Below are 14,977 nucleotides of genomic sequence, written 5' to 3'. Positions count from 1 at the left end.
AAATGTTGCAGTTGTAATCAAACTGCACCAAACTATATAAATTTCAATGCTAACTATTTTGTAAATATTAGTTGTAAACAACTATAATTTACAAATGTAACTTTCGTAATTTTGTGAAAGCTGTCACGCCCGCATTTTCTAAGGATAGAAAACACGGTTTATCGCGACTAGGGGAGGATTAAAGAAGCGGGGAAGAAAGGGGGAAAACAACGCAACTCGACCATAGCTCGAAACAAAAGGGAATAGCTCGAATAAAAATCAGAGTATCTCAACAATCAACAACTCAAGAATGAATACTATCTCAACGATACAAGAACTCAAAAGAAGGACAACTACTTAGCGGAAGCATTTGAGAGAAGGAATATGCCACGTGTGAAGACATGACACATTCTACACACTTAACTTTCTTCAACGGTCTTGCTCAACACCCACCGCACCCGTCACGCTCAACCTGTAATTTTTAAAAGAAAAGCAGGGCTGAGTACTTGATGCACTCAGTGGACTCATGCCGAAAACATTTTATAAAAGTATTTATCCTGCCACCATTGAGTGACCTTGGGGTTTTAACTTTAGAAATCGCCCAAGACACTAAAATCATTTCCATCGTAAAACTCGGTTGATCAACCATTTTCCCATAGCTATCTCCCATATCTGATCCATTGATGACAAGGAACGTGGCCACATTCCAAGTCACTAGACCGGCCGACCCAAAAGACGGCTCACGATCTCCATAGGTGTACACTAGCCTGAATAGGGACTCACTCCCTAGACAGACCCGAATTCGATTATCCATTGATGGCAAAAGCCACATCAGATAGGTTCCATAGAATAAAACAAAACACGGCATGACAAATATCCATATCATTTTCACATAAAAATATACTTAGGGCATAGCCCTTATTTAAAAAGAAAGCCCACCTCGCTTGCTTATACCACACAATCACGACTTTACGCAACCTTTTACTCTTGGTACCCTCGTACGTGCAACAACCCTTGTCAATATCACCACACAATCAGGTTTTCCATTATTACAATTATCATGCATGTCCTATCGTTCCTTTCATCGTTTTCTTAGATTGTCCATTCCCGAACGTTCATCAACATAAGGAAAAACATGCCATAATACTTCTCAACGTGTTACACATAATCATGCCATAGGATACCTTCTTAAATCATACATGCATCATATAATTCATTAAAACTTAGCAACAAGTGATATTTTCACCTAACAACAAAACTGGCAGAATTGCGCGGTTGGTTTGTAAAAATCATTTAAAATTCATCCGGTCTCCGTTGGGGCTGAAACTTTTCCACAATATAGTAGACACATAAAATATCATTCAATTAAAATTTCACATCAAAATAATCTTTTTAGGTCGGTCAAATCGAAAACGTAACTCCCTAGTCGAGAAAAACAATTTCTGACAGAACTGTGCAGTCAACTTCAAAAATTCACCAAAAATACATCCTTCGTCCAAATAGGTTGAAATTTACACACCACATAGAAGACACCTTAAGGTTTACTCAGAAAAAAGAATCGTATAAAAAGGAGTTCGTTTGATCGGTCAAACATGCGTCGGAACCTACTGTCCGAATACTACAGATTTCATGCTCCAAAATTAGAGTTATCCTAAATGAATGCAAGGAAATCAAGGCTGGAAATTGATCGGTGATTACCTTCTTAGGCGGCAGAAAACTCTCTTCTCCAACTCGGTTCTTTCTCTAAATTTTAGTTCCTGGTTTTTCTTGGTATTGAATTTATGTGTAGAAAGATCGTGGGATTGATTGGATATATATAGGAAAAACTGATAGATATTGATGGATTTGGTGGTTGGAGAGATTTTAGGGAGTATAGATATGGGGAAATCGTTTGGTGATATGGTTTAGAGAAATATATTTGACCACGTCAACTAGGAAAAGATTTAATTAGATTTATTTGATTTTTTTTCTTTTTTTTTACGGGTGTTACAAGAGCCTCCTATAATAGTTAACTATAGCATAGTCAATAAAGTAGTGAGTAGAAAAAGAATTAAAATCCCTTACAAGTCCTGCGTTTCATTTGTCTATTGCTGCGTTTTATACCCAGCTAGCACCGTTTGCTGTGTTTTTTAGAACAATAGTTTATGTCCGTCATTAAATATCTCATTTTACTTCTTTAAATCTATATTCAGTCAAAGTGGAACATTTAAACACATACGAGATGAGTATATTTTAATTGCACACAACATCTACCTCTCGGTTCACTTCTTTCGTCTCTAGCAGTGTTCAGCCCTACAACGTGTATTTTACTGGCATGCATTGATAAGTTCATCAGACCACTTTAAATTGAACTCCCTTCGTCTCACCATAAGCGAGACACTTCTTTTATAAAATAGAGAAAATGTAAAGTCTTATCTACATTGTCCTCTCTCTTACTTTACATATCATTTTTCTAAAACAAGTGCAAAAATAAAACGTCTTGCTTATGATTGGAAGGAGGGAGTACCAAGTATGTTGCACCGTATCAATTCAAAAATTGAATGTGTTTCCAATTGACAGATTAAATTTGAAAATATTTTTGCAGTAAAAAAAAGGATACAGTAAGAGTTACCATTTTGACATTGCACTATAAATACAAACACAAAAATACATTCACTATAAGTATAATGTTTATAGTTCATGTCTTTCAGTAGGAAATTGAAGTGGATCTTTATCCATTTTTATTATTCCAATCATGTTCACATCAACCAAGCAAAGTGCTGTTGACAAAAGGAAGTAAGATTCTACTATCTATTATTACACGTATATATGGGAAAGAAAAGATGCATAACAAAATTTTGTAGAAAAACATTGGAGCCCATTTACATGATGTGTATAGCCCACGTGGTACAACCAACCATTAATATACACAAAATGAATTCTGGGAAGAAAAGAAAATTCCTTCTCTAGTTAAGTAGAACAATTATCCCTATCAACCTTGATTACTCTTGTATTATACGAACCACAGAAGCCACACTTGTGATACAGCCAATGAAACGGTGCTGTTCCTTTCCTATCGCAGTCGTTGCACAAGATGTCCTGCAGATCAAACACTCGAGTCACGGATCCATCGTGCAAAAGATCATGGAGAGAGAGAGAGAGACTCACATGACACCCATCTCTATATTCTTCGGGGAGCACCTCCGATGCCATTAAAGCATCGAGCATTCCAAAGTAAACCTGGTGGGAGAGGCTTATCAGTAAATAGGAAACCAAGCATACATCACACACACACACACACACACATATATATATATATATATATATAGGGATGTATTCATTTCCTTTTTCTATATTTCCTCCTTTTTCCTTCTTAATATCAGCCATTAGATTAGAGAAATTGACGGTCAAGATCAACATTGGGTAATGCATATAATTGACTATATAATGCACAATATGTTAACTGCAATGCATACGAATAAGATGTACCATGTTATGATGTTTGGACACACGTTTCTTGTTTCCCCTAAGGGTTTAATAAGCTTAGGGGATAGGGTATAGTACGTAGACATGTATGTAATCTTCACATGGTAACGAGTAATGGATATAATTGACTATATAATGCACAATTTGTGAACTGCAATGCATACGAACAAGATGTGCTGTGTTATGATGTTTGACACACGTTTCTTGTTTCCCCTAAGGGTTTAATAAGCTTAGGGGCTAGGGTATAGTACGTACGCATTAATAACAAATTATAAAACGATATGAATAATTCACCAAATTGTCACGAGTAATGGATGTTATTAACTATATAATGCACAATATGTGAACTGCAATGCATACGAATAAGATGTACCATGTTATGATGTTTGACACACGTTTTTTGTTTCCCCTAAGGGTTTAATAAGCTTAGGGGCTAGGGTATAGTACGTAGACATTACTAAATGCACGTATGTAATCTTCAATCCGTTGATTAACCCATATACACAATACCTCTAATAATGCATAATATACTGAGATAATGACAATTAACAGCTACATAATGCACTACCTAAACCAAATAATGCACATACGTATATTCCAATAACAACAATTTGTTAGTAATGTCTACGTACTATACCCCAGCCCCTAAGCTTATTAAACCCTTAGGGGAAACAAGAAACGTGTGTCAAACATCATAACATGGTACATCTTATTCGTATGCATTGCAGTTCACATATTGTGCATTATATAGTTAATAACATCCATTACTCGTGACAATTTGGTGAATTATTCGTATCGTTTTATAATTTATTATTAATGCGTACGTACTATACCCTAGCCCCTAAGCTTATTAAACCCTTAGGGGAAACAAGAAACGTGTGTCAAACATCATAACACAACACATCTTGTTCGTATGCATTGCAGTTCACAAATTGTGCATTATATAGTCAATTATATCCATTACTCGTTACCATGTGAAGATTAGATACGTGTGTACGTACTATACCCTAGCCCCTAAGCTTATTAAACCCTTAGGGGAAACAAGAAACGTGTGTCCAAACATCATAACATGGTACATCTTATTCGTATGCATTGCAGTTCACATATTGTGCATTATATAGTCAATTATATGCATTACTCGTCACCATGTGGTGCATTATTCGCAGATACCAAAATGTGGCAGTTACTTTTCCGTCAAATGTCAATAATAACCCTGTAATGCATACAACCACCTTCTATAATGCAACACGGAACCAGTTTTATAGAATCAATCTGATCCGTTGATGCCTTAGATCTAACGCGTAATATTAAGAAGGAAAAAGGATCTAAGATGTGAAAAGGAGAATAACGCTCCCCTATATATATATATATATATATATATATATATATAGGGAGATGATCAAAGTATAACTAATATTAAGTGTATAACTAGAGAACAAATCTTAGTCATTAGATCAAAATGATATCGTTCACTATATGTGCGATTTAGTTCACTAAAAGAGTGATTTAGTTCACTACAAGAAGTGAGCCAAAACACCATTATAGTGAAGTATTTACTTCGTGAAGGATTTAGTTCATTGTAAAGGCGTTTTGGTTCACTCCTTCCTGTAGTGAACTAAATCACTCTTATAGTGAACTAAATTGCTCTTATAGTGAACTAAATTCGTGTTCTCTAGTTATTCATCTAAGTAGTGGTTTCCCTAGATCACTACTCTCTCTCTCTATATATATATAGTTCATACAAACTGCAGACTACACCAATGTCTGCATTCCCCATAATAATTCTATATAAATAAAAGAAAACACATGGCACAAACGCGCATACAGTTCTACTTCGATGTCAGACATAACTTGATACATTGACCCAGAGCAAATAGATGGTGGTGTGTTTTGGAGTTATTACTGCACGACTATGCAACTTTCTAAAAAAGAACGAGTAGTGAAAGTACTAGGGCGAAGATGCAGTATTTACACGGGCATACTATATAGTCGATGGCCATCAACCTTGAAGTCTCATGACATAAACCAACCAACATGTGTATGTTATGAGCGCATAGAAAAGTTTGGTGCATTTCGCGGGTGATTGGTCATTACATATAATCAGTCCAAACTGAGTTTTCACGAAGAGCATAAGCAAAATAATTGCTTTAAATATGAAAAGTTAGTCCTAACCGACATGTCTCCCATCGACTTGCTGCAGATAGGACAGCTGTAGTGTGTACAAGCATACGCCTGGTGTGAATGAGAGACATTGATGAGTAGAGGCTCTAATTTCAGTTGTTTGTCGAAGAGAGAAATCAAAACCAGGAAACTATATCAAGGAACAGACCTGGAAACAAGCAGAATGCATGTAATGACCACATGGAAGAGCCCTGACAGCCGTACTTGATGTGAACAAAAAGTCGCAGCATATCGGGCAGTTGCTTTCAAGACCCTTCTCTCTGCATTTGTGTTCCTTTAGTTGCATCCCAAGGCAATAATTGCATGTCATGCAATGGAAAAAATCTATACCAAGACCTTTTCCAACACGGCACAAATTGCAGGATGGACAATGATAGACATCCCTGAAAAGCAAAAACCAGCAAAACTTGTTAACTCGCCGAAGCAAGTTGTTTTATCATTACAAAGTTACAAATAGATTTTTCATTTATCATCCAACTGGAGAAGTGGAGACAATTGTAAACAAACAGTATCCACATATAATGGACTGATATGATCCTTTAATTCCAACTAGTATGTAGAAACTAGAGCCATATTATATAACAGCCTACGAGAAGGAAACTAAAACTAATCAAAGCTCACCGTTCATCATCGAAGAACTTGCAGCTGCTGCAATAGTACTTTGCCATTGAAAGCCCGTTACAAGAAGGTGTCATGCAAACTGATCCAACCGGCTGAACTTGTAAGCAATTCATACACAACATCTCTGATGTTGCCTTCCTGCAGATATATTAAATGCTAAGAATTACCTTAAGAGTAGAAACACAATGTATAAACAATAGTCAGTTCTTTAGGAGGTACCTATCCATTGAATGGTCACTGACTTCATCATGGCAGAACCTGCATGCAACCAGCTTTCCGCAACAAGCAGCACGCAGCTTACAGTTTCTTTTGTAATGCTCACATCCAAAAATTTGTTTCTCAGGATCACGATATGATGGGATTTGTCCAAGTAAATCTTTATCATCATCAACTTCACTAGTTGTTGATTGTGAGAACTTCTGCTGATAAGCTATCCATTTACTAAATGAAAAGTTACAGTGCTCTAAGTAAGTTAATGGCCTAAGATAACCAACCAAAATGACAAAACTTCCAACAAAAAACCAAAACATTCAGATACTAGTAAGATGGCGGCACCTGGTGATAAGGTGTTGAAGGAGATACGCTTTTCTTCTTGGATCCAGGGTTGGATCATGGGAGACTTTATGCATCTCTAACTCAATCTCATTTTGGTTCATCCGGAAAATATCTTTCCACCCAGGCTTAAATGTATGATCACTTAGGTCCACAGATTCATGGGTATCAATTTCTGAAAAAACAAGTACACACAATACTTTAATAAAGTGTCATCCTAGAAAATTGGTGACATACTCCTAGTAGCAAACACAATCATAAACCAACTGCATTGTTGCTTAATAGTATTCCTCCCTTTTGTAAGGGGGAAAAGACCAGAGTGAAGATCCCAATCCTCCCACCCCCCAACTAAAAGACAAAAAGAAGATGAAGCAAAGAAATACAATCATTAACTTAGTACGTAAAATTAAAACAGTAACTGGGTAATTTCCAGAAGTACCTTGAGAGATGTTATTTTCTGATGTGGATGCCTGTGATGATGCTGCAAGGGTCCCTCCCCACCATTCATCAAGCCATTCACTGAACATAGTGTTCTTAGTTGCATTCTTCCATGTGTTCACCATCTTGTTTTGCTCTTCCTGTGTAAGAGCAGATGTTACCCAAGGCAGCATTGATTGAAGCACCTCAGCTCCTGTTGTTCCAATAATGCGACCAACAAGCTTATCTTGTTCCTCAACAGAAAAATGCCGGTCAAACAATGGCCAAAGTTCAACCTCTTCACGCAGGACATGATGATCTAATGTTACTTTAATGGATTTGCACATGCCCTGAATCTTTGTAGCCAGCTCATTGTACTTTTGTAAATGATCAATACTACTCAAAGAACCCAATAAACTCTCATTCAAATTGTCACTAGCAGCTTTTGCACTCAAATTCCCATGAAGTTGGGAGAGCTCTGCCAGTGCAGATGAGATATCCTCAAACAATTCTTCTTCCTGTTTGTGGTCCAACGTGTAAGAATGACTGACATTGTGAAGAGTTTCCTTTGATTCCAAAGCAGGAAAGACAATTTCATCCTCTGCATTACTATGCGCTCTATACAAACCCCAGAGAAGACGAAATCTACCAGTAAACTGTCTCAGGAAAGTTTCATCACAATCACCTAGTTTTCCAGATTCAATATCTAGAAATTCCAAATCTTTCCGGATTGCTTTGTGAAATTTAAAAATATTATCAATTGGCCTTGAATGGCCACTTATACTGGAACTATTATCTGTTTCCCAGTTAAAAAGACTAGAGTTGAGAGAAGGAGCACTTGGACCAAAAGATAATGAGCGTACAGATTTCACAGTGGCTAGCGAACTCATTCCTAGACTATTGCTATTCACTCCTAGGCCAGGAACACAACAAGACTGATTTGAAGCTTTTGGAGATTCTGTCTTTGAAATAGTGCAAATATTATTTTCAACGGAACACACTAAGTTTGCCTGATCAATTGGCTTCTCACATGTTTGGCCACAAGTTGTAGAGGAAGAACTTGCACAGGCACAGTTACGACAAGATCTGCCAGAATGCTCTTGTGTTTCTCCAGTTTCCTTGGAAAGATAACAACCAATTGCACTAGAAGACAAACAGATTTCCCTAGGATAACCCTTGCATGCCCAGCCAGTAAACAATGTAACCAACGCAGTGTCAGATGCTGGGGCTGCACAATAACATCATTTGCTTAGAAGAAATAAAAAGTATCAAGTGTTGGAAAATGAAATATACTGATGAAAAGTTCAAAGTGTTAAGAAGGACTTCAAGGTGTACCTGCCATGTGCATGTTACAAAGAAAGCATCGAGCTTCCTCTTCACTCAATGAACCAACCAACCATGGTAAGACAGACTCAATCAATCTGAGTGGCATCACACATAAGCTCTGGTAAAGAAGTTTGCGCTGTCGCTCCAGGCTGAAATTCTTCCTTGCAAGTGGAAGTACCTGCAATCTAACTCATTGAGACATCCAGAAGCACTGAAATGAAGTATCATTAACATTTGAATGTATGAAACCAATCTTTTATGAATGATAGCTAGCCTCTTCATCAATGCATCTTATACACACTTTATAGAATTTGTGATTAGCACTCTTTCTTGATAAGATAAATTGACCTTTCTGCCAACGTATACAAGTACATGAAGAAATATAAAACAGAAACAACCAGCATAAATCACATACCAGTTTTTCCTCATTCAGAAAATGCTTCTTTATCATCTCCATTATGTGATCAGCCTGTGAGCATAGTTCAGAATAAAATTCAACACATGAGTTAGCTCCAGCACTTTCAATACTTTCTATTAAGCATCGAAATTTTTCGAATTCACTTTCTTCTGCTGCATGCTCCTCGACAAATGACATTTCTACAGCAGGGAATATAACTTTGTCCTCAGCAATGCTGCAGCAAATGCAAATAAATTTAATGCGCCATTCAATAAAGGAACAATGTCCAGAGAAGTACCCAAAAAATCATTTGGACTGCATAAACTAGTCTAAATGAGAGGGACTATAGTACCTGTGGAAAATACAGACTTCAGCTATAAATTGAAGCCTTCTGTTGAAGGCAGATAGATCAGAAAAATCTCCAGTGAACTTTATACATCGAGCTGCTTCAGCGATATCAATCAATTCCTTCTGGATAGCTTTATGCCAATGTAATATATCATCCACTGGATGGTATTGTGAAGACCTGTGCGAAGACCTGATACCACTACAATCAGATGGCAGGAGATCTCTTTTTTCAGTCGAAGGGGATGCATGAGAGCTATTGGAAAGCCTGGGATCATCTTCAGAACGTTTACGCTTGTTGCAAACAGTTACCCCATCCATCCAATTAAAAATAATCTTGAATGACATAAAGAGAAGTCAGGAAACGGAGACTAGAAAGTCATTTCTCCTTGTGTTTCTAACCAAACTATCTAACCTGTTGAAGCAGTCTTTCATCTGGAATGATTCTCTGCAAGCATTTACGCATATCCAGCCTTTCATCTGGTGAAATTGATGACGAAAGCCATGGCAGGAATTCTGCCATCATATTTACAGGAATGCTACACAAGAACTGCCAAACCAATGATGCCTGCTCCTCAAATGAAAACTTTTCACTAAGTAAGGGGAACACCTGCCAAATAGAAAACAACTCTGTAATGCATCAGGTTAAGATGATGAAAGCATTGCCTGAATTTTAATCCCAAGCATATCAGAAGTACAATGGAATTTTTTTCTACTCTTAAGTACATCATTTGTAGTCCAGGATGAAATAGTTCTAGGCAAGGGATAAATATCTTAATATTGGACTGGTGTATATGATATGGCAGTAACAACCTAGCTGAATTCCATTTCTCATTTTTATAGCACGCAGAAAAATAGCTTAGGATAAGCAGACTCCGTGAAGAAGCGTAGCCTATCTTAAGTATGAAACGACAACTGGAGATCTAGCTCCATAATATTCGACAAATGGGATGGACAACTTACACCTGACATGCAGCAGTAATGCAAATGAGTTATTTCTGATCCAGCAAAGCACCAAAGGCAACAATGTGCAGCCATATGGATATATTTTTTACTATCTAATATTATATGTATATTTCTTTGAGATAAGCATGATTTTCTGTCGTTGTCAGACAAGGAAAAGAGGGTGGCGAAGAAAGAAAAAGAAGGATGACCAAAACTGAACCTGCTCCTCTTCCTTAGACATGTGCTGACTAATTGATGTTTGAAGTGCTCCTGTACAAGATGCCAACTCTCTTTTGTAGCTTTCCTCATTTTCCATATCATTCCCTAACAATGTAAACAACTGATCAAAAAGCACACTTTCACCCTCATGTTCGAGAGAATAAGTCCGTGCCACATTCTTCACACGGATGTCAAGGGCAGGAAATATAACCTGTCATTAATATATGAAAGACTTTTTAGTCGTTAGGTTGCATACTCCAAACAGTTGCATGAGCAATCAAGGAGAATATCAATAACCAATCTTTGATCATTGCAACTACTGTTGACGAAACTACACAGAAACTGACATTGATTCACTGAATATGTCTGATACCACAGTTTCCTGAAGAAACATAGTTAATCAACTTATTTTCCTTAGCCATGAGATATTGTGGCACATAATGAAAGCATGTGAAACTTCAACAAGCATATTGCATCACTATAAAGAGGCATGTTCACAATTTTGTGCTAGCAGATACTTTTCCCACTTGCATTTAAGCAACAAAATTTCTTAAAATAGAAATCAGCAATCACAATTAAAAAGCTTGACGAGGAATAGCCGATACAGGTTTAGCTGCCCGTGATTCAAAATTCCAGAGATTGAGTAAAAATTTCTACTAATTTAATTTAACAACACTTATCACGTATTGCGAACTGCAAATCATGCCGTAAGTTCTTCATTTCGCCAAATCAGAAACTAGACCTATTAATTACTCCACTAAAACGAAAACAAGTAACAGTAAATAAAAGCACTCTCCAATAAGAATAAAATTAAACAAAAAATAGGCAGGTACCTAAATCTAGATATTTTCATCCGAAATGCTTTATACAGCGGAGTTATACTCATACCAACCAAATGCACAACACGATCAACTAAAATCAACAAAATAATCATCTAATTCGGAGACGCAGCAAACATCCAAACGGAAAAAATAAATTCAGCACATACCTCGTCCTCGGCATTGCAATGGTGCTTGTAAATTGACCTTAAGAAATGACACTTCTTCATCAATTGCTTGATATCTCCGCCGCTTCCATTAGTTGCCAAAGCCAGGGCAGTCTGGTGAAGGCCGTCCAGCTCTGCTCGAATCGCCTTGTGGAAGAACAGGAATATCCTGATCGGAGACGACAGCCTCAGCGTGGCCGCCGCCCGGCCGGTCTGATCCACCGGCGCGGCCGCCATCACCGAAACGCCGCCGTTCTGTATAACCGGCGTCGCCATCTACTCCTACAACAACCGTTACGGAAGAAAAAAAACGAAAGAGGTCCCCTTTTTACTTAGGAATTCTCTTCTAGCTTCGTTAAGTTCTCTCTCTAAAAATTCTCCTTTTTTAATTTTGCAATAGTTTTTCGTCTTTTACTGAAAATATAATGAGTGAAGCGAGGGATCAATTTAAAGGCAATCAGTAGTTGGACACGTGGCGATGGATATTCAAGGTGGTGACGTGGCTGTAGTGGGACACGTCAGCGGAAGTGATGTGAGCCGCGGCGATGCATGGCACGTGAGGGGCGAAGGCTGATTGTGTGCGATGAGTGAGTTGCAGTGGTCATCTTGCCTCGAACTCGAATCCGTTTTAATTCTTTTGCGAGTGTATTTAGTTTGTGTTTTATCTTTTTCATTTTATAAAAGTTGCAATTTTAATCCTTAAACTCTACTATTTTCACTTTCGCATCCTTACTTCTTGGATAAAGATTTATGTTGTTTTTTCTATTAATCGAAAAACTCGAGCCGATAAGAGGTGAGCAAAGGTTCGAAACAAGCGATAAAAAACTACACCGCAAACCATCAAAACAAAAAAAACAGCAACCCTTCGAGTATAAGAAAGATTCATTTCCACTAAGGAAGATAGGAGAAGAAAATGATTTGATGGGATCTCATTAAGAAATCAAAGGATTAAGGTAGACAACGGGAGATATTGTGTTTTATTTAGACCGGTCACATTCGTAGTAAAGATGCCCAAGGTTTTCGATTCCGGCGGTTAACCGCGGAACCGTAACCGCCGGTTCCGAACCGGAACCGTGACTTTTTTCTTGAACCGAAACCGCCATATTTTGAATCGCGGACCGGTTCCGGTTTTAAATTTTACGAACCGAAACCGTGCCGGAACCGTGAAAAACTATCGGAAAACCGTGAAAAATTACCGGAAACCGGCAGTTCGGAATCGTGAAAAACCGTAAAAAACTGCCGGAAAACCGGCGGTTCAGAACCGGAACCGTGAAATAGCCTCACGGTTCGGTTCTGGTTCCACATTTCTCGAAACTCGAACCGCCGGTTTACGAACCGTGGGCATGTCTAATTCGTAGTATTATTCTGGATGATTCGTCTCCTTAATTAGTGGAATTATTAATTATATTTTACTCATATGTCATGCATTTGGACTTGTAAAGTGACGTGTGAATTATAATTAAATGTGTTGAAAATCAGCATAATCTACCAACACAGGATTGTGTTTATTTATTTTAGAACTTGATGTCTTCTAGTATGAAATCTCTGATCTTATTTTGTGATATTCCTTTGAATACATTGGAATTATATTAATGTAATATAAAAATTATCCTTGTCCCATTAGACGTGGTACAACTTTTGATTTAATAATGTATATATTTTAAAATTGTTACCTAATTAAGTCTAAGATGCTTGAGGTTATATATGATTCGGATATTTATCTGTATTTTTTAAACATAACTGACATTGGAAACTTTGACAGAAAAGGTAGTGACAAAAAATCAATTTTGAAGTCTTTAGATGACCAAATTAATTGAATAAGTAAGACCTGTGTTTGTTTAGTTAATTAGTTTTATTATTGTTGCAAAATTAGTTAATTTATATATACATATTCTCCTTGTCAACAAAAAAAATATGAAAAGGAGCATGTTTGAGGATACAATAAAACCAAAGTCTAATAATCATAAAAGAAATGGAAAATATGTATATATGTTTAAAATATTCTTTTTATATTTTGAGGGGGGGGGGGTATTGGAATTTAAAAGGGGTTCGAGTTCTAAATCTCAATACTTAAAATTGAAGTATTTTTTTATTTTTGTTTAGGATAAATTGTCAATTTTTAAAAAAATTTGGTCGAATTGGTGTGTCTTACAATTTTAAAATTTAGCCGAAAAATAGTGAAATTTGGTTTAATTTTCAATGATCCAACGGCAAAACATAAAGTCACTTATGTGTAATAATATTGATGATGTTTTTCAACTAAATGACATTGCTTTAATTATGAATAGCTGAAGTCATTTAACTCATTGACGGTGACATCTACATTTGATTTCCCGAGTTTCAAATTAGATACAATTTCACTTAAAATTTTTGTTATATAACTAGTAATTAAGAACAAATTCAAATTTCATTATTTTTCTGATTGAGTTTTAAAATTGCAAGACAAACTAGGATATAACCAATTAAATATCATAGTTTTTTTGGGTAATTGGTAGTTTTATTTAATATTGAGAATATTTATTTACCCACTTTTAATTCTCATAGATTTGGCTATAAAAAAAAAAGGGTCTAAACTGATTGTAATGCAACCATTTGTCTAGATTCCAAGGTGTAATGATGTATATCACTTGTTTATGACAAAGTGTTTGTGGACTTTTCCATTAAATCTTATTAAGTGGGACTGATCCACAAATCCTCAATTTTTTAGAATCAGGCCATGGACTATAGACATAATTATTTATCACTTTAATTTGGGTAACTTCAATTTATTTATAAAAAAAATCTTTAAATTTTGATAAGTTCTCCACCAAAAAAGTCCTAAATTCTTACCTAAATTTGGGTAAGTACAAAGTATTTACCCACACTAAAAACTAGCTGGTACTCCACGTCTCTAGTGTTTAAACTACTGAAATGTAATCTAACAAATCTATTAAAAGAATTATTGAATGAAGAATTATTCATCACACAATAATTTATTAGCCTTTAGATTGATAATGCTATTAGGTTCATGTATGAAGCAAGGCGGTTAGTTACGTTCTAGACCCTAAGTCTACAATTCACCCTATTTTAAATAATTTTAGCCTAAGTAAAAAGTAAAAGGTTCTTGCATTGTTTATTTAAGTGTATTTCTTTGGAGACTAGGTTTAGGGTTTTTTAGGTTTAATAACAAAGATTCATAATACTAATTATTAATATATAATTATATTTATAAGGCCTACAAAATCAATTTTCAATATAAAATTGTACTACTATATTTATATCTAATAAAATTGTTATATGTCTCTCTAATAAAACCATTTTATACATTTGCTAATACAACACATGTATGCCTTACTTGTTTTGCATCGGTGCACGTAAATATGATTTACTATTCCAAAAATTATCAATATGTTTGAAATTATAAATATTAGAAGTATATTAACTGGGTGAACAATATGGTGCGACCCATGCATGAGTTGAAAACACTTTTAACTATTCTAATATCCATGTTTGTTACAACCATTATAATCGACTTTAAAATGAAATAATAAACAGTGTATACAGTC

At 36.1% G+C, this 14,977-nt stretch overlaps 1 protein-coding gene across 3 annotated transcripts; it reads right to left on the bottom strand.

Annotated features, from left to right (window-relative positions):
• Positions 1-2,788: 2,788 nt before the first annotated feature.
• Positions 2,789-11,851, bottom strand: LOC121782909 (zinc finger protein BRUTUS-like). Of its 3 annotated transcripts, XM_042180907.1 has the most exons (15): positions 11,436-11,851; positions 10,449-10,658; positions 9,699-9,893; positions 9,291-9,619; positions 8,957-9,173; positions 8,551-8,719; positions 7,238-8,443; positions 6,802-6,973; positions 6,466-6,687; positions 6,247-6,384; positions 5,962-6,008; positions 5,774-5,885; positions 5,617-5,676; positions 3,127-3,198; positions 2,918-3,057 (listed from the first exon to the last, which is right to left on the bottom strand). In XM_042180907.1, exons 1-14 carry the CDS (start codon positions 11,706-11,708, stop codon positions 3,171-3,173), a joined length of 3,378 nt encoding a protein of 1,125 aa, XP_042036841.1. In that variant the 5' UTR covers positions 11,709-11,851; the 3' UTR covers positions 2,918-3,057; positions 3,127-3,170. The 3 variants fall into 3 exon arrangements, with proteins under 3 accessions (XP_042036840.1, XP_042036841.1, XP_042036842.1); XM_042180906.1 differs by having other exon boundaries at positions 2,789-3,057; positions 5,774-6,008; positions 11,436-11,850; XM_042180908.1 differs by lacking the exons at positions 2,918-3,057; positions 3,127-3,198 and having other exon boundaries at positions 5,438-5,676.
• Between the last annotated feature and the right edge of the window lie 3,126 nt (positions 11,852-14,977).

Source organism: Salvia splendens, chromosome 20 (genome assembly GCF_004379255.2).
Source record: "Salvia splendens isolate huo1 chromosome 20, SspV2, whole genome shotgun sequence".
NCBI classification, from domain to species: Eukaryota; Viridiplantae; Streptophyta; class Magnoliopsida; order Lamiales; family Lamiaceae; genus Salvia; species Salvia splendens.
The sequence above is the reverse complement of the archived record's forward strand: the minus strand, read 5'-3'. Positions and strand labels throughout refer to the sequence as shown.

Coding starts and splice junctions, on each gene's coding strand:
- LOC121782909 (XM_042180906.1), bottom strand. CDS start 11,708: ATGGCGACGCCGGTTATACAGAACGGCGGCGTTTCGGTGATGGCGGCC. Junction 9,894..10,448: donor TGTCTAAGGAAGAGGAGCAG/GTTCAGTTTTGG, acceptor TCTATTTGGCAG/GTGTTCCCCTTACTTAGTGA. Junction 6,688..6,801: donor CTTCAACACCTTATCACCAG/GTGCCGCCATCT, acceptor CTTTTCATTTAG/TAAATGGATAGCTTATCAGC.